The 22,276-nt window shown below is 36.5% G+C and overlaps 1 protein-coding gene across 6 annotated transcripts; it reads right to left on the bottom strand.

Annotated features, from left to right (window-relative positions):
• Positions 1–59: 59 nt before the first annotated feature.
• Positions 60–20,679, bottom strand: CASC3 (CASC3 exon junction complex subunit). Of its 6 annotated transcripts, none has more exons than XM_026679687.2 (14): positions 20,448–20,679; positions 15,160–15,187; positions 13,094–13,131; positions 12,228–12,383; positions 10,403–10,554; positions 9,688–9,864; positions 8,851–9,539; positions 7,301–7,365; positions 6,740–6,851; positions 5,324–5,422; positions 3,627–3,856; positions 2,950–3,072; positions 1,501–1,540; positions 60–1,368 (listed from the first exon to the last, which is right to left on the bottom strand). In XM_026679687.2, exons 1-14 carry the CDS (start codon positions 20,655–20,657, stop codon positions 1,355–1,357), a joined length of 2,133 nt encoding a protein of 710 aa, XP_026535472.1. In that variant the 5' UTR covers positions 20,658–20,679; the 3' UTR covers positions 60–1,354. The 6 variants fall into 6 exon arrangements, with proteins under 6 accessions (XP_026535472.1, XP_087802349.1, XP_087802350.1 ...); XM_087946223.1 differs by having other exon boundaries at positions 1,501–1,536; XM_087946224.1 differs by lacking the exon at positions 20,448–20,679 and adding an exon at positions 20,079–20,159.
• Positions 20,680–22,276: the final 1,597 nt, after the last annotated feature.

Below are 22,276 nucleotides of genomic sequence, written 5' to 3'. Positions count from 1 at the left end.
TATCATGTATTAACTTTAATAGTATCTGCAGTACTATTAACACAAAAAAGCACTTTGGAAACAGGAACAAAAAAATTTATTAACAAGAATTAACTATCACAGTGTCGTTAGGTCTAAGATTCAAGACTGATGTTAAAAGAATACATTTAAACATTAAGGCAGGAAAAAAACCAAATATATTTTCATCATACAGGTTTTTCCCCAAATGTTAGCTAAACTGCTTTTTAAAATATATTTTTTTAAAAAATAGGTCCTGGTACATTCCAAGTAGGAATTTACACATGCAAGCTCCCCCAAAAAAAAAAAAAAAAAAAAAAAGGCAGACAGATCCAGGATATTTTCTGAAAACCCCACCAAAAGTTAGTTTAATGCCAATCAATTTCCTCCTGCCCAAATGATTATAAGGTGGCCATTTACTACTATGGTTCTGTAAGCAAATCAAGTACATTCAAAGTTTATGAGGATTACAAGAGGTTAATGGAAGCCATGCAGCCTGAATAGGGAAATTGTAAGCTGCAAAGGGCAGGCAAGAAAAAGATGTCTGTGAGGCATCATTTAGAAAACCTTGACAACTTTAAACTTTGTGGACTTCAGTGAGGAGAATTACCCCTAGATTACTGGCCTGGAATTCTGGAAGCTAAAATCCACACAGCTTAATTGCCAAGGCTGAGAAATAGTGATTTAGAATCCTAAAGAACATAGTGTTATACAAGGAACAAATACCTTTTCTGCCGTCTAACAATGCACCAGAGACAGTTTTGAGCATAAAATGTCTAAATTTGAAGGCGATCTTAGAGCATTAATTACCCAAATGCATAATCTTGCACATGTAAAATGGTATTTTATTTTAAAATTGTATTGTTGGGGAAAAAAACATAGCCAAGCAAAACAAATTCATATAACTCAAGCTAACAAACTAGTTAAACAGAACAGAAATAAAGCAGGGACAGGTACATTGAATAAGAAACAAACATAGGGATGTGCCGAATAGATTTAGCTTGACACTTAAAAACTCTCACATTTAGAAAGGGATAAAGTAGAACTGCTCCTCTGTCATTGATCATATATATCTTCCAAAGAATATTACACCAGAAAAAAAAAGGGGGGGGGGACTGCAAAAATATCTGATTTTGCTGATACCCTTCTGATAGACATCTTGCCTCAGATATAATACTGATATGGCCTGGCCTAGCAGATGCATCTGCACCCCTGTGCATCATTCATTACCAAGGGAAAAGAGAGGAGAGATTCCACAAAGGAGCTGTCTTCTGTCTTCCACAGGGTCAGCTCTGGAACTCTACTGAAATCAGCAAGATGCAGAATTCTCTAAATGTTGCTTCTTTCTTTGGATTTTTCATTTCTGCCATCCTAGATAGAAATGAGAGGGGGGAAAAGAGCAGAACTCTTTCATTAATATGGCTTTGGAGCTGATAGTATGAAGCCCCTTGCCCACTGCACTTCTCTGCAGAGAAATAACTATTTCTTGAGGTGATATCTTACCTACTCCGACACTTTTCCCAAGAAGAAACTGCAAATCTGTCTGTCAAAAGAGGTGCTGAGTTAGGAGCACAGGCAAGCATTCACTCCCTGCCACTTCAGCCACATGCCTTTCAAACAAATGTGTGGGTTGTATGAAGCTGGCTGTGAGAGCAGTCAGTTAAGTTGCTCCCAACAGGAGCTGCTTCAAAGCATTTGTGATGCTTTGAAATGGCTTTTGAATTAATTAATTCCTGTGAAAGGAGGAAGGTTAGTCTCAGCACCACGATATCACCCAGCCTACAGTAGAAGACATGTAAAGGGCTCCTATTCTCTAGCCTAAACAATCATCAATGTAAGATATAGCTTATTGTTGTCAAGATTCAATCAAATTCTTGATCATATCCCAAGCATTTCCCCTTTATGAAATAGCATCCTTTTTATTGGCCAATACACACAAGTACATATTTTTTTGTTTTACCACTGTATACAACTACAGAGCTCCTTACAAGTAATATTCCTTCAGAACAATTTAACTAAGGATTCTTTGCAACATTCTACCTGCCTACATGGAAGGAGGGAGTTTTAAGAAACATTCTGTTGGGAAACGCCCAGCCTCAGTCTGAAACGGTGCGGCCCAGTCACAAATTGTGAGTTTAGTCGGTATTTATCTAGAGAATAGTCAGAAGTTAACAATTGTTAATACAAATATATTATCATGTCCTTAAAGTTACTAACTTTTGCTACCTGTCAATTCAACAATTCAATATGAAATCAGCAAATTAAATAAAATCTGAATTTAATTTACAGCAACTGGGTAACTAATCATAAAAAATATTAAGTCAATATTAAACCAAAAATAATAGTTATTCCCATTTTCTTTAAAAGGTTTTAGGAATTTATCTCAAATGGTGCCCCCAAAATAAAGAAATGGAGTTTCTGTAGAATTATAGATTCTTCCCCACATTTTAAAAAGGGAAATGCTTTACCTTCACACATTTTGGAGCAATATGTTTTAACTAATAATGTTGTGCTGATGTAGCAATAGGGCCTCACATATTTTCAGATAAAAAAAAGCACTAAATAAAGATAAAACACAAAAAGTGAAGCTTTTGCCAAATCAATTAAATAGTGGTACATTCATTTATACATTGCACAAGAAAGTTTGTTCAGGTTTATTGTGAAGTTATGTCTTAAGTAGTTAAGCTGCAGTTAAAAAGATGGATTTTAAAATACATTTTTAGTTTAGTCAAACAGGATTTAGACATCAATCTTAATTTTAACTTCTAAATTTATTTGTGAAAGTCTTCATAGATGTTAACACGAAACCTATTTACAATCTGTAATAAGAAACTAGAGCTTGCAACGAATCAATCAGGTGGAGAGATCGGCACTCTCATTATTAAAGGACATTCTTCCAGTGGAAGCAGATACAATAGTAAACTAGGAAGAGACAGGGGGGAAATAACAGACCTCAGGAGGGGGTGGCTTGATAGTGACTGGCTGGGAGGCTCTTCGGGGAGGTGAAGGTTTGGCCTGCACTTGCTGCTGAACTGTGTTGTAGTAGGTGACCCCCCCATACACCTGAGATTGAGCCTGCAAATCCAAAAGGAAAGAAAGAAATGTTATTATATATGTATATTGAATTCACTGAAATTCAAAACACAGACATTTTAGTTGACTTAAAAACTCAGAGTTAAAAAGACAACAATATCTAGTAAATTGTGAAATTATAAGATATAAACATTATATATTAAAAAACATTTGAACTCCCTATTGAAATAAACATTTTATTAAAACTTGCATATGAAGATTTTCTTAAGAATACAGTATATTCTAAGAAACAATGCATTTATTGTTAAAATGAAAATGAAATGTTATTGAACATTTTCATATAATAAAAACAAAGTCAAAGAAAAAAACAAAGCTATAGTTAAGAAATATATAAACAACTTTCAACCATCTTTTCAACATATTAATTATAATCATATTGTCCCTCTTAAATATTTTACAAATCCTCTCAGCCTCCTCTTTTAATCTGCATCTTTCTTATTCTTCAACTACATAGATCATCAATTCATGCTTTTCTTCATTCAGCAAAATGTCCCCAAAATGACTAGCATTTAAAAGCAAAACGTAAGTAGACTTACTTGAGTGTTAGGATACAGGTGAGGAGGTGGGGGAGGTGGAAGTGCTCCTGGAGGGTAGGGGTAACTGGGATTGCCAAAATTCATTACTCCAGGAGGGGGAAAGTAGGTTGGTGCTAACAGCTGTTGTGGTGGTGGTGGTGGAGGAGGCTGCTGCCCAGGAGGCATTGAGACAGGAGGAGGATATAAGCCAGCATTAGCTAGAGGTGCAGGTGTCTGGTGTGGATGCAATCCTGGCAAAGACAGATAACATAGTCAAACAATTCTAAAATCAAAATGCCATCAGGAAGCAAAGATCGAATAGATAATGTTTTAATATATGTGCTAAAGTTAAAAGAATAGTTAATCCATCTGGCTGCTAAGAAAAATAAGTCATTGGAACATACGTCTACAATATGCCAAATGCATCCCTGTTCTTCGCTTGCAGAGATTGATTTTCAAAGGTTAATTTACTTGATTAACAGAAGGATCAGAAAATCTCCCCCCCTCACTCTGTATACATTTTAAAATTCTTTCTTGTGTAATTATTTATTTCATTAGATATAGACACCATCTGACTACAAAACATATCTAGGAAAGGAACAAAATAAAAGCACAATAAATTAGAATAACCATGACAGTATCAAGAGTCAATACAGAATATGTGTCGCCCAAAAAAAAAAAAAAGTCATCCAAAAGAAGACCCCATCCACTCTAACCCAAAACAGCCAGATTGCCAGTTATTCTGGAATATCTCAGGAGGCAAGACACGCTTCCTGGTCCAATTTCTTTTTATTTAATCAAAGGGACCTGGTGCATGCCAACCATGCCAGTTCATTACATTTTAAGAAGGCATACAAGGAAAGAGAAAAAATAAAGTTTTAAAAATATGCTTTTAACAACTTTCCTTGCCAGTGGCAGGACCTGAAGTAAGTATAACTTCTCCTTTCTCCAGAAGTGAAAGGAAAAAATGTAAACTATGCATCAAATATGTGAGAAACCAATGATTCAGAATGTTCTCTTTTTCCAAAAAGTCAAATATTTTACAAAAAACAAAGCCCTTTACCTTCAACTTTATAGTCTCAATAAATCTGATCTCAAATTACAAGTTTCATTTTCCTTCAATTAAAATCATCCCAGTTTGCAAAACTTATATTGGATTGTACTGCGTAAAGAGAACATTTAAAAAGTCCACCCTCACCCCCCTTCTTTTTTTTTGCCTGACATATCTGAGTTCCCAAAACTAAATTTTGGGGCTTTATCTTTTAGATACTTATAAAAGCTGTTGCAATATAGCAAAATGGTACAATGGAATCCAAAGCTTTCTTTTGACACTTACAGTGTATAAATAAGTAAAGCTTTATAGTAGCGCCAAAGAGTTTTGTCACTCCAGTGAACGAAGAAAGAAAGTGCATCTACTTTCCATCTTCCTAATTTCCTTACAATCATATATATTAATATAGTTAATATTTTCTTTAATGCAGAAGAGCAACCATGTACTAGAAACGATGAACTATCTCACTTTGTTGTTGTTAATAGCAATCTCACTTTGTTGTTGTTAATAGCAAACAATGTATTTGTTGAAATATATCTCAAGAGATATAAGTGATGCAATGCAGGAATTTGAGAATATTTCTAACAAGCTGGTAAAATTAAAATGTAAAGGAAATGTTAGAGAAAAATGAAAGGGGGGAGAGGAGCTATGAAAAACCAGTCCTTACCTGGATGTGAAAGATGCATTTCTGGTTGAACAATCACCCCCTGAGGAGGAAGTGAAGTAGGATTTTCACCATGTGTATAAATTGGACCTTGGAACTGTACTGTAAGGACAAACCATTAGACATTACCTTTCTAACACTGACAGAAGTAATTATTTTGAAATGAAGTAAAAAGAAGCCTCAGTTGCCATCAGGCAGAGTAACAACAACAACATATAATGTATTGGGTAGAGAGAACATTTAAAAAATCCACCCCCACCCCCTAGTACATTAGTAACTAGAACAGCAAACTGGGTTCAAGTCAAGTTCAACCCAGTTCAACTTGACTTGAAACTTGGATCAGTTTCTCAGGGCTATTGTAAATTAAAGGTACTCCTCAGGTTACCATGGCAACTGGGACCAAAATATCCATCACTAAGCAATGCAGTCGTATGATGTAGCCATGGCAATCCCATCCATCCTTGTTGCTATTGTTAAGTGAGGGTTATGTGAGTTGTTAAGGAAGGACCATTGGGAAGAGATCGGAATCCAGGGAAGCAGGCCAGCAAGTGAAAGCTATGTAGTATGAGTAGGCAGGCGGGTGTCATGAGTCGGTGCTATGGATACAGGGAACTGAGAGAATGTCACAGGTGGGTACTCTTGAGTACAGGCAAGAGGATGTCGTAGGTGATTCTGTGGAGCACAGGATGCTGCAAAAAGATGCTGCAAATGGGTGCTATGGAGTGCAGGTAGGTGGGTGCTGTGGATGGGCACTTTGGAGCACAGATGGGCAAAGAAAAGCAGCAGAAGTGAGAGTAACTTGTGGGAACGACTTGGGATCTCCTGCTGTATTCCCTATTTACTATGCTTATGGAAAGCCAATAGGGAAGGTTGAAAATGGTTATCATGTGATTGTGGAACACTATAAATTTTAATTGCAGCTTTAGTTTATAAAGCAACCAAACTGTATTCATGTGACTGTAAATTCAAAGACGGATTATGAGTATATCTCATTCAACACTATCCTAACTTTGAATAGTTGCTGATCAAGTGGACTTCCTGTCAAACAGGATAGCACCATACATTCTATCAAATGTGTATGATTAAAGGCAGGATGAAGATGAAATTGATAAAAAAATGATAACATTCTAAGTTTTAGAAATAAACAGTTTTCTAACAAAGAGCAGGCTTCCAGAAATACAGTACTTTTTTCTAACTTACAAAAGGCAAACGCCTGTGCAGTTTAGAAAGAGTATTTATTCAGTATCTCATTCACTTTCCCCATTATACTAGTACATATGAATCTTACTTCTCTGAACAAGTTCTTCAGGTTGTTGTTTTTGTTTACAAAAGGTTAAGAACATTATATGTCGCCCACAGTACTGCAAAACACAATCCAAACAGATATAAGAATCCTTTTAATGAACAGTTTGTACTCACGTGCATCATAGTAATGTCCTTCCATTATGCTTATATGGACTGGTGGAGCAGGTTCTGGGACAGGTCTCTGACGCTGTGAGGAATAGCGCTTTGCACGCCCACCTTGAACCCCCTGGAAAAAAGCATAGCAATGTCTAATTTCTTAAAAGATTGCCAGAGTGAAATATTTTCCTGTACGATGAGCTTTGTTAGCCATAAAATATCTTCTAATTATGAAGGGTTCCTCACATGGTTTATATTCTTAAAAACTTTGTCAAACTTTGCCCAGGAATGATTAGATGTTTGGTTGTTTTTTTTTAACAATACATTCAAGTTTCTCTCCAACAGTATACAGGGAGGATTGGTTCATATAGATATCTCATCTTGTCTATCATTCTTCTTCCAAAAACATTAAATCAAAGCTAGATGAATCTATTACAAAGGTAAGTATCCCACTAAGTTCAAGTTGTTGAACTGATCCTGCGGCTTGATAAAAACTCTCATTCCTTCGATAAGAGTCTGCATTCTAGTTGCCAATTGAACCCATCATTTCAGAACCAAGAAAAACAAATGGGATGTTACCATATCTTCTATCCTGTTGAACTGAGGGGGTGGGGCTGCTCCAATGTGCATCTGATTAGGCAAACCTATTAGGAAAGACAAAGGAGAAAGAAAACACCAATTATTCTTCAGCTTTATCCTAATATTAAGAAAAATTTAAAAACAGAAAGCAGGTTTGGAAAAGTCCTAGATAATATAAGAAAGGCAAATGCTTCTCACTTTGAGAGAAGTATGCCAAAATCCTCCCTTGCTGCCATATGGTACGGAATGGTCCCAGGAGGAATGAGGTTGGGAATGTATACCAAGAGTATATACTCCCAGCAGGGTCATTCAAGGCATGCAAGTAATTTCAGCAAGCCAAATTGGGCAGCAGCAATATAATAATATGCTGGAGGCAGATGACTATTTCAGTGACAGCAGCAAATTCATTTAAGTGACAATAGCATCAGTGCAAAACGCAGTGATAAACCACTCATGTGTCTCAACAAGAAAACCAAACAAATGAATAACATTAGAAATCCAGATGATTGATATCTCAGATTAAATGTCACTCAACATGCTATTGAGGAAGAACTGAGTGGTTAAGGGGCTGGCCTAGAAATCAGAAGACTGAGTTCTAGTCCCGCCTTAGACATGAAAGCCGATTGGGTGACTTTGGGCCAGTCACTGGGAACCTGGAATGTAAAAAATGTAAAAAGGAAAAGTATCAATTATACTTAGACATCAACAAAGAAAAAAGGAATTGCACTGTTTCTATAGTTAGGAAGGACATAGCAAAGATATCTAAGTTTATGATCAAAACAAAACAGAAGATCAATAAGCTTTAAGAGTTCAATCTGAAATGCCCAAAAAATGCAAGTGAGATATACCAATTTTTGTTGGAGAGCAAAATACCAAAATGGGAAATAATGAGAAAAATGAACTGAAACTGAAGTAGGAGAACAACTTACAGTTTCTTCTTGACTTACAGCCACAATGAAACCTAGAATTTCAATTATTACTTATCATGGTATTAAGTCAAGGCACCAGACTTAATTTTAGACTCATTGCGTGGTCATTAATCCAGCATATCCAATGAGTGTTTTTTTGCTGTTTTCTGCTGAAAAATAGCAAAAAAAACCCAATCTAATCTATCTATCCATCCATCTAATCTGTCTATATAAACAATACCTTAGCACACAGAAGTCAAAGTGATTATATTATTGGTATAGGGAGGGAAGAACTCAGCTACAACATCAAAGATGTGGCCAAAGCCTACCTGTTTCCATATTATAGGAAGATATACCAATCATCTTCAAGAAGACTTTCTGAAATTGCTCTGAAGGATTAAACCATATTAATAAGGAACCACAGAAATTGTGGAATGAATTCAAATAAATTATTATGGTATATGAATGTAAAAAAACTGGCAAAAACCAAAATATCTGAAAAAAACAAACTGAATGTCAGAACAAACTGGAAATTACCAAGAAAGATAAGGAAAGATCTCTGAAATGATGATCAAAAGAGGATAGTTGTCTAGTTTATATATTTTGTAAATTAATTTTTCCTTGCTTTAGCATATCACTTACCCTGTGGTGGTATAAACTGGGGTTGCCCTTGATTCCAGTTTTGTTCTGTCATATTCAACTGAGTCATGTCTTGTTCAAGACCATCCAGATTTGCCTCAACAGGTACCTCCCAATTACCAGTCTTTGCTGAAGAAGGTGATGGTATAATATCAGCAGTTTTTAATGGTGCCGGCATCAACCCTGATGGAGGTGGAACTTCATCTGCCAATTTTCCTGTCTCACCTACTTTGTTCCGACTCCTTCTTGCTCGAGAATAGGATTTTTTTTCCACAGGCCTATCTGGCTGTGTCTGTAGAATATCTGCAGGTGGAGTTTGATTTTCCAAAACAACTTCTTCTTTTTTAACAGGGCTGTTTTGAATAGGTGGTATCTCAGATTTGGGAGACGGCTCTCTTGCTGGGATTGGATCTGATCGTCTGGACCGGTAACTGCTCTCAGGCTTTGACTGTTCATTGAAGCGAGGTGCATGTTGACTACTTGCATCCACAGCTCGATAACTTGGGCGAGTATCTTTATAGCCACCAGGTTTGGGCAATGCCCTTGGACTGGCCATCCGTCCTGTTCCTGTTGAGTTTCGATTAATGAATGTCCGAGGTGCCACAGAAGTGCTGTCTAGACTCTGATGTCGTGGTGGCTTACTTGGTCGTTCACTGGACCAATTGGATTCTCTTTGTGGTGGACTCCCAAATCTAAATGAAGAGGAGATGCTATTGATCAGAAATGAATGTTTTGTGTTCAACGCATCATCACAATTGTCCTTCTCTCAAGGTCAGAAATTTTTTTTCAAGCCCTATATTATTCCACAAAAAGTACATATACCCACTTCTACAAATTCACCTTGGTTTGCGCACCCTCCTGGGTTTGATATCATCAGGGTTGTGTGCAGAGCGGATATCATAGCCATAAAGAGCAATTAGCTCTTGTCTGGATTTTGGTGCTTGCTCATCTTCTCGAAATTTGTCATGTTCCCACCGTCCTTCATCTTTCCACAATTTGCGCTGGCGACCCTTAGGTCTTGTATACCAAGATAAAGAAAAACAATTAGAACAATTAGAATGGTATGTGGGGATACCAAAAAGTTTGGAGACTGCTGTTCTTTACCATAGATATGTAACAGTGAACGAAAGCCAAAGCCATTAAAAATATGACTCCACAAGAGAAAATTTAGAACAACCCAAATCCTTGACAATTGTTTATTTTAAAAAATCTTCATAGATTTCAGGGCCACTATGCCTCTCAATAAAAAAGGTACCTCGCCTGGGAAGACAAAGGAGAGACAAAGGAAATAGTTGTGCCTGTAAATTAAGACCTTTTTAGAGCTGTACTCTCCTATTAATGGTTGCCCAGTCAATTAATGATCCAATAAGCACTAGAAGACTGATAATGGGTTCCATACTTTCCTTTAGTTTCATTATTTTACTATATAACTCACAATAATCCTCTTTAGAGGTTTGTGTATTTTTCTTTGTTAGCAGTCAGTTGTGCCTGCAAGTAAAATGTTCCTGCCTATGAATTCTTTCTACAATTGCTGTCTACTACTCCTATCACCTACCGGACTTCCTCTTCCTGGGTTTGTCCACGGAGGTCATGCTCAAAGAAAAGACCTTTACGAGGTATATATGCTGGGTTCTTCCGGTCTTCATCATCGTCTAGGTGCTTAGGAAGTTTTTTACCAATTTTGTTTTCAACTTGTTCAGTGCTCTCCTAAAATGAGAGAAATCAAACATTCACTGACTTATTGAAAACCACCAACAATATCCCAGAAACCATGGTCTTCATTACTAAAAATGTGATTGATGAGGTGTTATGATTATGTATTCTGGATAGACAATTGATTGTGAACTACTACAGGTAGCCTTTAACTTACAGTCATTCATTTAGTGACCATTCAAAGTTGCAATAGCACTGAAAAAACTGACTTATAAACTGTTTTTCACTTATAACCAGTGGTAGGCTGCAAATTTTTTAACAACTGGTTCTCTGGCTGGGTAGGCGTGGCCAGTTGGTCATGCGACTGGGTGGTTGATGTCACACCAGCCCCACCTCCGGCCACTCGCCTCAAAGGAACAGGTAGGATTAAGCTGCTTGGGGCTAATCCCATCACTGGTGACCCATGCCCCTGCCCATTTTCAGGCCGTTTCTGGGCTGTTTTCAGGCCGTTTTTCTGGCCAAAATTTGCCTGAAAACAGCTCAAAAAACAGTCGTATTTTTCCAGGCCGTTTTTCACCCAAAAAACTGCAGAAAACAGCCTGAAAACAGGTGTGGGCCAGCTGGTGGTCCGATTTGCCGGTTCTCCCAACAGTGCAGAATCAGAACAAGGGGTTCAGGCAAACCGGTCTGAACCTGCAGCAGCCCACCTCTGCTTATGACAGTTGCAGCATTCCATGGTCCTGTGATCAAAATTTGGATGCTTGGTAACTGGTGTGTATTTATGGTGGTTGTAGTGTCACAGAGTCATATGATCATCTTTTCAGCCTTACGACAAACAAGTCAATGGGATAGCCAGATTCACTTAATAGCTCTATGTTCCTAACTTAACTGCAACAATTCACATCGTAAAATGGAGCAAATCTCACTTAACAAGTGCCTTCCTAGCAAGAGAAATTTGGGACTTGACTGTGGTTGTAAGTCAAGGACTACCTGTACCAAATATAAATCAATCATCATAACATTTTAAAATATCTTTGAAAGTACTAATATGAAAAAAAAATATTAGTCACGTAAAAGATAAGTACCTGTTTTATAAAGCTAAATCAACAATTGTGGTTATATTTCAATATTATGTTAGAAAATGATAATATACACAAGGCTATATGATGAAATATGTGTCACGATATGAGAAATAATGTGTAGTCAATTAAAATAAGTCCTCTTAAAAATGTCTATAACTTTGTGTATAGATATCAGTGAAAACTATTTCAGCATGATATTTAAGCAATACAGATCATTCTCAATGATGGTAATTAAGATTGGGCTTTACATCACTAAATGATATGGTTGTAAATGTCCCATGATTGCACTGCTTAGCGATTAAAATCTTGCAAGTTTCCATTAACACTATTAACCAAATGCCGGTGGTTAGCTGAGGACACATCCAATCAAAGCTCACTATTACTTCTGAGTTTTACTGCTACTACGCTAAACCAAGGTAGCTCTTCTCTTTTTAGCTCCAAAATATTGCTTATAAAATTATTGCAAAACTACTTGCTTAGAATGCAACTGCAAAATAATACAAGCATAAGAGAGAGAAAATCTATTAAATGTGATGACTTAAAATATTTTTTTTATTCTATGACCATGTTTTGCTAAACAATACAAATACATATTTTAATGTCTAGGTTAATTAATACTTAAGCTTAAAATTCAGCAAAACATACCTGCCCATCCCCACTCTGCCTTTCACCTGCAACTGTGCCTTTTGATTCTGGTTTCTCATCCGCTTTGTCTGCTTTTGTTCTCAATTCAGTGTCATTTCTGTCCCGCTTTAAGTCCATTTTACTAGTTTCTTCTTCACTGTATTCTCCTTCCTCAGCCTAAAACAAACATCCAATTTGATTCAATTGGAGAATAACCAATATTTTGTCTATATTTACACTATGCAGAGTATGTTATACAGTGTGTCATTTAACACCTTTTAAAAATATATACAGAAACAAAACATATGTCCAAAGCATGCATTTCTAGTCCACAAAATGGTGTAAGGAAAACCTAAATGCTGTAAAGAAAAATATACTATAGAGTGTATATCCTAAGGTGTCTTTTCAAAAGGCAACTGGACTTTGTTTTTCCTTGAAGACGTTTCACTTCTCATCCACAAAGCTTCTTCAGTTCTGACTAAATGGTGAATGATGGAAGGATATTCCATATCCTTCCTTATATTCCTTACAGTCATCTGGTCATTAGTACTCTTTCTGAGAGTCATTGAGGCCACTTTGAGATTTATCTGTGCTCTCAGGATCACTTGAATAATGCAGATAGGTGTGGCACCTCCTTGGAATTGCTGAAATATGCATGACCTGAATGTCCGAAACTCTCCAGACATACAAAGTGTATAGAAAAAAAGAGCCGAATGGCTTTTCGTGATAAGGAAGTAAGTATTCCATGCCCTGATTTGTCCAAAGGCACTTATTGTACCCAGTCTCTAAATCTACCTATGGTAGCAGGGTTTTTTTAAAAAATCCAATAAACTGCCATATTACATATTCATGCACATTATAAAATGATGTATATGACCTCAACTCACCTCAGAATCCTCAGCACTTTCATAGTCAGAGAGAACAGCTAAAAATAAAGAGTTATTTGAGGTGAAAAACATCTTCCAAAATGCAATGCTTTAAAGGCTTAATTCCCTTATTTTCTCCCAAGCATTTCATTCATACCCTCCAAATCCATTTTGCAACTGTATTACCTGTTTCTTTTGCTCATATATAAAATCTTGTTTTATCTTTGGTTCATCCATCTAATATTGCTTGTTTTGAATATTCCATCTATCACAAATCATTTTTCTATAAAGCATAACAAATGCAAAATATTGCTCCTCTGAATCTATTTCAGGGAAAACTACAGCACTAATTTGTTGACTAACTCATTTTTCTTTTTAATATTAAATCCTCTTCCAAGAATTCTGCACAAAATTGTTCACCTTTCCCATGGGGCTATGTCTTCACATATCCTTGTATTTGTTTCATGTTTTTTTGAATCCTTTCTAAACTCATTGTCCCTATGTAAAAAATGTTGGTCTTCATCATCCATCTTTTACAACCTTAATTCCATATCCTGTTTCTTTATTCCACTTTTCTAACTTGCCATTAAGTATGACTCCAGAACTCTTGTTTTTCCCTCCCTTAAAGATTATTATCTTACCTATGAAAAGCTTTTATTTTCCACTACTTTTTATCTGGATTCTTGCACATTATCCCTATTAAGATCTAATAAGGAAGTCTAACTGGAAAGGTATACAAACTAGTCTTTTTCCAATGCCAATCATTTTGAATAAAGTTATGCAACTTTATTCAGCAAGATGCTAAAAAAAGTGGTGGTTATCTAACTATCAGTAAGGTTGGAAAAACCTAATTATTCTAAGGAGAGAGAGGGGGGGGGGGAGAGGAAGAGAGAGAGAGAGAAGGCCATTTGTGAGCCTCTTCCAGGGATGTCTGCAAAAAGGAGACTCCAAGTTTTCAGTCTCTCAGAGCAGAGCTCACCGTGAAGTCAAAATGGAAGAGGAACCCAAAATGCTGGACCCAGAGGAAAGGTGGAGGGGCAAAGCAACAAAGCAGTGGCTCCTGCCAATCTCAAGAAGAAGAAAAATCAAAGCTGCCCAAAGCAAGGATGGGCCAGCACAAAGAACATCACAGTGCCACTCATTCCCCTCATTTGGGGAATGAGTCATTTCAGTATTATTTCAGATGCGAAGATACCACAAAAAGGCTGTCAGCTGCCCTGATCATTTTTTTTAAACTATGTGGCAGTTGGAACAGTGCTGTATTGATTTAGGTAGTTAGAAACTGGAACCACAATGTGGTTATGATTTCATTCCTACCTGCAGAACTATCTAAAATAGGAGTGGAAAGTTTCCAAGAAACTTGTGATGGGACTCTCATAGGTTTCCATTTTTTCCTCTCTGTTCAAGTGGGAACATTTACCCAGAGAATTTGAATAGAGTGTCATCAGTATGCTGATAACATTCACCTTTATCCTTCCTTTCCATCAGAAACAGGAAAGACTGCACAAGTGCTTGAGAGCTACCTGGATGTAGAATTGGAGTGAATGAGAAACAACAAACTGAATCCGGTCAGGATGTAAGGAAATACTGACAGGAAGTTCTCAGAACCAGAAATTAAGATGTCCTATTCTAGATCATAGTAGCTCCACCAAAATATCAGATGTATATTTTAGGAGCTCTTCTTAATTTCAATATTACAGTAGAGACACACTGGCCTTAGAAACAATAACAATTACACCAAGCTGTAGCTGGTGTCTGAACTGGGAAACACTATCATCAGTGATCCATGTTCTTTACAATTATATTACTGCAGCGTAACCATCTTGAAGAACTGCACCCTGCTATGGCAGCCAAATAACGTAGAATATTGTCAAATAACAAATATATACCTTGGTACTTGATTATATATTGCTTCCATTGCTAACAACAGAAATACTAGTCTATACATTTTTGGTCTTATTACCAAAAAATGAATAGAATTAGAATACTGATTTGCAACGAATATTTTATGATATTAAAAACATTGCTACGTAATTATTTTGTATTTCTAGCACCAATCACTACTGTTAAAAGCTAATACCACTTACCATCTCCTTCTATGCCATCTTCACTTTCCTGTTTTGAGAGAGAAAACATTTATCAAAGAAAGAAAACAGGCAGATGCAAATATGTTACATTAGACTGCTCTAAGAATGTATTTTATTATGAAAAAATAGAAAAATGAATTTAGCATGGTTTATTTTCTAAACAATTGAGTATAATAGTTGCTTCAAGATTGGACATAGTTTGAGGAGATTCAAATTAAGAATTATCTTGGCTATGTGTTTCATTATATGACTTTGCATCATATAATGATGCAATTTGGCAGGTAGGCTTCTCGGTAGCCTGCCTGCCATGTTACCATAAGGAAAATATTGGAAGGATTATGTATACAGCTTTGAACTTCTGAAGGAATGATCAGGTATGTCAATGCAACTAATAATCATACAACTATAACAGAGATGCATTATCAGGTTATTAATATAAATATTAGGAAGGGATGGAATTGTATCAAATCTACAGGAAGATATCCTCCTGGCAGTGCAATTCCAGTAAGTTCCAGTGAAAACAATTATGTCGCTTAGAAACTTATGGAATGTAATGCCTAATAAAAATGGACTCTTTTTCTCATGTGAGATTGACTTTATGGGGAAACCCAACTTTAAAAATTAGGAAAAAGATATGGAAAAATTGGATGGATGGGGGATATTGGTACTGGCTCAATTGATAGGTGATGAAGATAATTTTTAACATATGTTGTGTTAAGAGATAAATGTCATCTATCAGATATAAACCAATGGCAATATTTACTGCTACAACATTTGTTAACAGTGTTTGGACCAATCTAAGATATAGGAAAAAAATTGTTAAATCCTTGTTTAACAATCTATTAAATAAAAACCTGTTAGTTTTTGTAGGTATTTGTCATAAATTTGATATGCAAATGTTTAGATCGTGCGCGGTTTCTGTCTGGGCTCACCACTGGAGCGCCCCGAGCCGACTGGTTTCGGGGCTAAGCCACCCCGTAGAGGTGGTGAAGAGGGGGGAGACCGCCAGCAGGGTCGAGGAGAGCCGCATCTCTCCTCCTCAGCTGGCCATTACTCCCTTTCCCGAAGGCGGTTGCAGCGGTGGTCAGAAATGGCCACCACAAAGAAGAACTCAACCGGAAAAGAATGTGCAGGAGGAAGATAAGAAGTGAAAGTTTTGGCTGACCGGGTTAAATTGTAAAGGCAACAACCAAGGTACCCTGGAATTTAAACTTACAAAAAATAACATCGCTCCCAAAGAAGTCTCGGAAGCAGCGAAGGAAAGTGAAAAGGGAAAGGTTTGGCTTTTTTCCCCCTTCTCTCTCCTTCCCTATACTGACAACTAAGAGACTTAAATAAGAAATCGGAAAAATCCGCTTTGACATCAATAGGCAATTAAGCTGAAAATAAAACAAAATGCCAAAGGGATAATAAAGATTTCTGGACATTAAAAACTTTCTTTTTCATAAGCAGGAAGGGAGAGAAAAAGAATAAGGGCAGGATCTGGAAGAAGGAGGAGACTGCCTGGAAATAAAAAGAATTTAAAGTAAAACTTCAACAAGACTTCTAAAAGATACATTTTAACTGAAACTTTGCAACTAAATAGTAACCCCAGGAAGAGAAAGTGAAAAAAAAAGAGCAAAAAAGAAACAGCTTGCGTGTATTTGGATTATTTGGTGATCTTTGGATTTTTGGTTATTATATTTGAATGACTAAAATCAATCGGGTGGTTGTTTAAAAATTTATACACTTCTGGATGAATTGAAAATGGAACTTAAAAAGTACAAAGAAGATGCACAAGAAGGGCTCTTTTGGCTTCGTTTTTCAATTCTTAGAAATGGAGATTTGGAACTATGAGAAACAACAAGAAAAGACTGCAAAACAAGAAGACTGGGACAAAGAAGAAGCCATCTTTAATGAACAAATAATTCTATGTGGGGAAGAAAAAAGAAAAAGGAAAGGGGGAAAGAGAATGGAGAATTTAAGACTTAAAAAAACAACCAAAGAAAAGAAAAATAATTCAAAAATAAGTATAATACTGGAAAGCAACAGAAAAGGGAATACAGAAGAGAGAAATAGAGGTAGAGAGACAAGGGGTAAAAAGGGAGAGAGAAGAAGAGAGGGAAGAAGGAAAGGAAAAGAAGTTACAAAGGACCGGGGCAAGATATAGAGAAACAGGTCCTATTTAGAGATAATGGGTGAACATCTAACTGAAAAAGGGATTCTGTAAAGGTACATAAGATTGTTATATTAGTAATAGAAATAACTTTAGAAAATTGGAAACAACATATGATTAAAATGAGGGATAAAATAGTTAGTGTAATTTAGTGAATTGTTTGTGAATAAAATAAGTGAAATAAAATAAATGAGAAAATTGAATTAGGAAGGAACGGGAACATTTTAATTAGTTAATGTTTTATAAAATATAAGTGAAGGGGGGGGGGAAATTAACTATGGAAAGCTTATAATTGTTCCCATAGAAGTATGATATTTAATTGAAAACTAATGTTAAAGATGTTAAGACTTTAATGAATATTAATATTAATGATAGAATTGAATTGGAATGTAATGTTGTTTTAATTATATACATTTATATTTTTTTTCTTTTTTTAAGAATATAGTGTGTATTTTAAGAATGTACCAAGCAGAATCCGAATGGAAGTTATGTATTATATTGAATGTTACAACTTTAGGGAAAAGATATAAAGGCGTCATACTCCAATCAGTAACTACAGGAGAAATTTTGTTTAATGAGAAAAGATAATAGATAATTGAAACAGGACAGAAAAAAAATAAAAATACAATGATTTGAATTGAGATGAGATAATTAAAATAAAATTGAGAAAATTAAAAGAGGGGAGAAGCTATTCAGAAAATGTAAAATAGTAATAAGATATGGAATAGAATATAAAAATGAGCATGAACCTGAATTTGTGTCTGTACGAAGAAATGTAACCCGGGATTATGCTGCTTTCAAAAAAGATGTTTTATTTGTATTTTTTTTCTCTTTGTGAAAACTCAAATAAAATTTACAAAAAAAAAAAAAGTTAAAATGTTCAGAAGATAATAATCACTTGACTATGTATCTAGGCAAGGAATTTAACAAAGTAAATGGCCGTGTTCTTACTATGACTGAAAGACTGACATTGCAGCATTGGTAAGATGAAGGTATATTTACTATATTTACTAAATGGATTGAATACCTGATTACATTGTCACCTATGAAAGGATGGTCTAGAGATATAATTTTATCTCTAATATAATGACAGATGGACTTATTTAAGTATATTAGAAATAAACAGTTGAATATTTGTATAAGCATATATAAAACTGTAAGTTTATTGTTGTGACATGCTGCATTTTATGTATTTTTTCACCTTTTCAAATACTTATGAGCTTTTTTTAAGCATATATTTCTACCATAATTATTTTTGTATCTTATTTTTTTTCAATTATTTTAAAAGCATTAAATAAATTTCCAGACAGCATCTTTCATGAATACTTGATAGGGAAATATTACTTTTATCTTTTCTATCTTTTCTTTTATGTATACTGAGAGTATTTACACCAAGACAAATTCTTTGTGTGTCCAATTACACTTGGCCAATAAAGTATTCTATTCTTTTCTACTTTAAATCACTACATCTTTAATATTCAAAGAATAATCTACCACAACAATCCCCAGCTCCCCCAAAATTCTAGGACATAGAGTTTTCCATTCTTTCTTGATATATTTGATTATTTTTCTTATTCTTAAACTTGTTTATGTGTGCTTTTTCAATAGCTGTTTAAAACTGAGCCTGATTGTTGTTAGGAGTAATTATTTTGCTATATTGTAAGTAAAGCATCAGGATATTCCAAAAGAAAGAAGGCATCTTTTTCTTCCACTTACAGGAAATCCTGCCTTATGAAACATTAGATAACATAATGATTAGATGGAAGATTAGGTAAGATTAGATAGAAGATAAGATAATCTTATCTTCTTCATAAGAGCACGAATATGAATACTTTTCATCAGGGAAAAAATGTCCCATGGAGATGATTAGTAATTCTTGGAAAATGCTAGACCTAAAATCATTATTTAATACATGCATTGTCCATGTGCATTTTTAAAATAAAAACTTCAGTTGTCTACATTAGCAACTTAGTTGTTCCCGAAACATAATAGCCTCTCTATGCCTAAAAAACAGATGTTATCTTTGTGTTTCTATGAAAACACAAGAAAACAAGAATGTGCCAAGATATTATTTTACAGATTTTACTTTCTTACAGAAGTGTTCACAATGGTAATATAATATTACCATATAATATACAATACAAACAAAGTATCCTAAATTAAAGTTGCAAGATCTGAACATTAACTCCTAAGTACTTATACAGTTTTTAATACTATGGAGAACAGGATTGAAATGGAAAAAACATTATTCAGAAAACACTGCTTCTTGCTAAACATAAACGTAAGTTTGCTAAATGTAACAGATGCATTGTACAACAATTCCTGCATCTACCAAACCAAATCTTTTATTTGTACAATAGCCCTTTGTGACTTTGAACTTTCAACACAATGTCTGTTATAATTCACCCAGAATTATTTTCAAAGTATCAGTTTTACAGTATCTATTTGGATTGTTAACCTAACATATTACCAGTTTCAAAATGCCACAACAAAATCTTCAGGGCCACATTTTAATGACTTATTACATAAAACCCACGATGCTTATTTATAAAGGCAGAAGACCCCCCTCAGGTGTAAGAAACTAAAATATGACACGCATTCAAACATAATAGTATTTACCTACTGGAAACCCAAGAAGAGTACGTTTAATCTCAAAGAGACTTAACGAACCGAGTTCAATTTAAATACCCGCAAAATAAAAGACACCATCAGTGAAATCTGCATGATCACCACCATCCTTTATCTTAGAATAACAGGTACGCACCTTCTGCATACTGTATTATACTCAGAGATACAATTTTGTTTAATGCAGCACGCAAACGGAAGTGCTGGCTATCTACTTCCGAGACGACAGAGAGGCTAGGGAGAAAACATCGAAAAGAAAACCAGACACTAAGCTTGTTTTTCCCCATCCAAGCGGAATCTGGTGGGCTATTGCTCAGCGACGAATTAAAGGAGTACTCTGCACATACTCAGAACCACGTTCCCCTCCCCAGTTGTTCCCAACTTTGTAGGAACGGCCATGGAGAGGACCGTAGTCAAAGTCTCCCCGCTATAATGTGCAAAGGAAGGCGGGGAGCCGACCGTAAGAATTTTCCCGTTCCCTCTTTCCCTTCCGGATCTTTCCACTCACACACTCCGAGTCGGCCGGGCTACCTCCAACCGTCACCGGCGCCTCTACATTTTCAGGAGTAGGAGTAGCACCGGCGGTGCTTGCCGCTCCGGGTAAGCCAAAGCGGTGACTGCCGCTGTGCGGGGAAGAAACTGCGCTTCCAGGCGGCGAATCGGACTCATCCTCTTCGCTGCTGTCCTGCGAAGCGCGCTGCCTCCTACGATCCGCCATTTTGACAGGAACCCAAAAAGGAAACAAGAAAAGCGAAACGGTTAGGAGGAGGAGGAAGAGGAAGCAAGGCCCAAAGAGGATGACGGGTAACGAAGATGACGTCCCATCATGAAAAGACTACGATTCCCAGCGTCCAACGCAGGTCTATTTCAAAACTTGTCTTCGTTCACCCAGAACTCTTTGTGCTTGGCACGTCGGAGGAAGCACGTTGGAAGAAGGTTGCGGGAAATTTCGCGCCCAATCAAGGGCGATGACATCACGAGAAAGCGGTTCAATAGGCGGGGAAGGGGGCGGGCGGGAGAACTCCTGGCGACAGTGTCACGTGCTTTATCTCTTCTAAACTGCTGCAGGAGAGGTGTGGACGGAAGGTGACTTGCTAGTCAAAAATAGCATGACGTTTTCCCATTGCAGGGGATTACATCATTCCAGTTTTCCTGCAGTGCCGAAATAGTTGAGGCGCAGCAGCCTCCTCTGGAGAAAACAAGAGAGCCATTAATGTTTAAAAGAACAGCGGCTTATGTAAGGCTACGGTGGCCAGTTGATCATTAGGGACACAACACAAAATGCTACCCAGACATTAGGCAATGCGGCTATCAACAGTGCTGTCGTTCTGGCAACTCCTGTTACAATGCCATGAGGAGTGGGGGTCATCTCCAAATTCTATACAGATCTTTCCCACGCTATATTTGATGGCAAAGCCCCTGGGGATGGGAGGAGTCCTGACTAAACAGATTTCTGAAGGGTTGTTCCTTGCTTCCATTCAACTTTGCACTCTCTTCAGGAATCTTTCCGATCTCTTGAAGCCATCTTAATTCAAAGGCAACCTCATTGTATAGCAAGGAAATTTATAACGAGAAGTACTTCCTTTTTTTGCTCTGAATATTCTTCTGATCAACTTCATTAGGTTGCCTCCATTTTATATTATGAGATGGAAGAAAAGTATCCCTATCCATTTTCTGCATTTTCATACATCTTTATCATTTTCCCTTCTTTTTTCTTAAATTTAAAACACCAAAATACAGCCTTTCTTTTTAAAAGAAATGTCTTGTTGATTTTCATTGATTCCTTTGTGATCGGCATACAACTTTAATATAGTTGTACTTAACTAATAATTGTCATTTGGCTATAAAAATATTCAGAACATCAAATTTCTGCCCAGGATTTGTGTAGGGAATGGGTTAGGGAATCTTATGTTTATCTGAGCAATATTCATTATATTTATTGACTCAAATCTTTAAAGAAGATTGCCATAAAGGAATAGACATTGGGCTAATGTTTATTTTAACCTAATACTGACTGGAACTGCCTACCTGAGGAAAGAGCAGAGCAGTACCATCTTCCCAAACCCTGCAGGCAGACCATGGGAATACCACAATTGAGGACTTCTCCCAAAATGGCAGGCTGAGTGATGGTGATTTCCCCCCCCCCTTGCCAACAAACAGCTGATCATGCCATCAAAGCTGGCTATTTGATGATCCTCTCCCTAGATTTGAAAAAAAGCAACTAGGAATGACCCAAGATGTCCCTCAGATGATTACGTGCTTGCTGGGAAGAGGGATCTTGATAATCACAATTTTTAGTAGAAGCTATTGGAGGGTCAAGTTTTCCATCCTTTCCTT

This window comes from Notechis scutatus, chromosome Z (genome assembly GCF_049901735.1).
Source record: "Notechis scutatus isolate UNSWTSFEM ecotype Mainland chromosome Z, rNotScu1.2, whole genome shotgun sequence".
Classification (NCBI taxonomy): domain Eukaryota; kingdom Metazoa; phylum Chordata; class Lepidosauria; order Squamata; family Elapidae; genus Notechis; species Notechis scutatus.
This window is presented reverse-complemented; position numbering and strand designations above follow the sequence as displayed.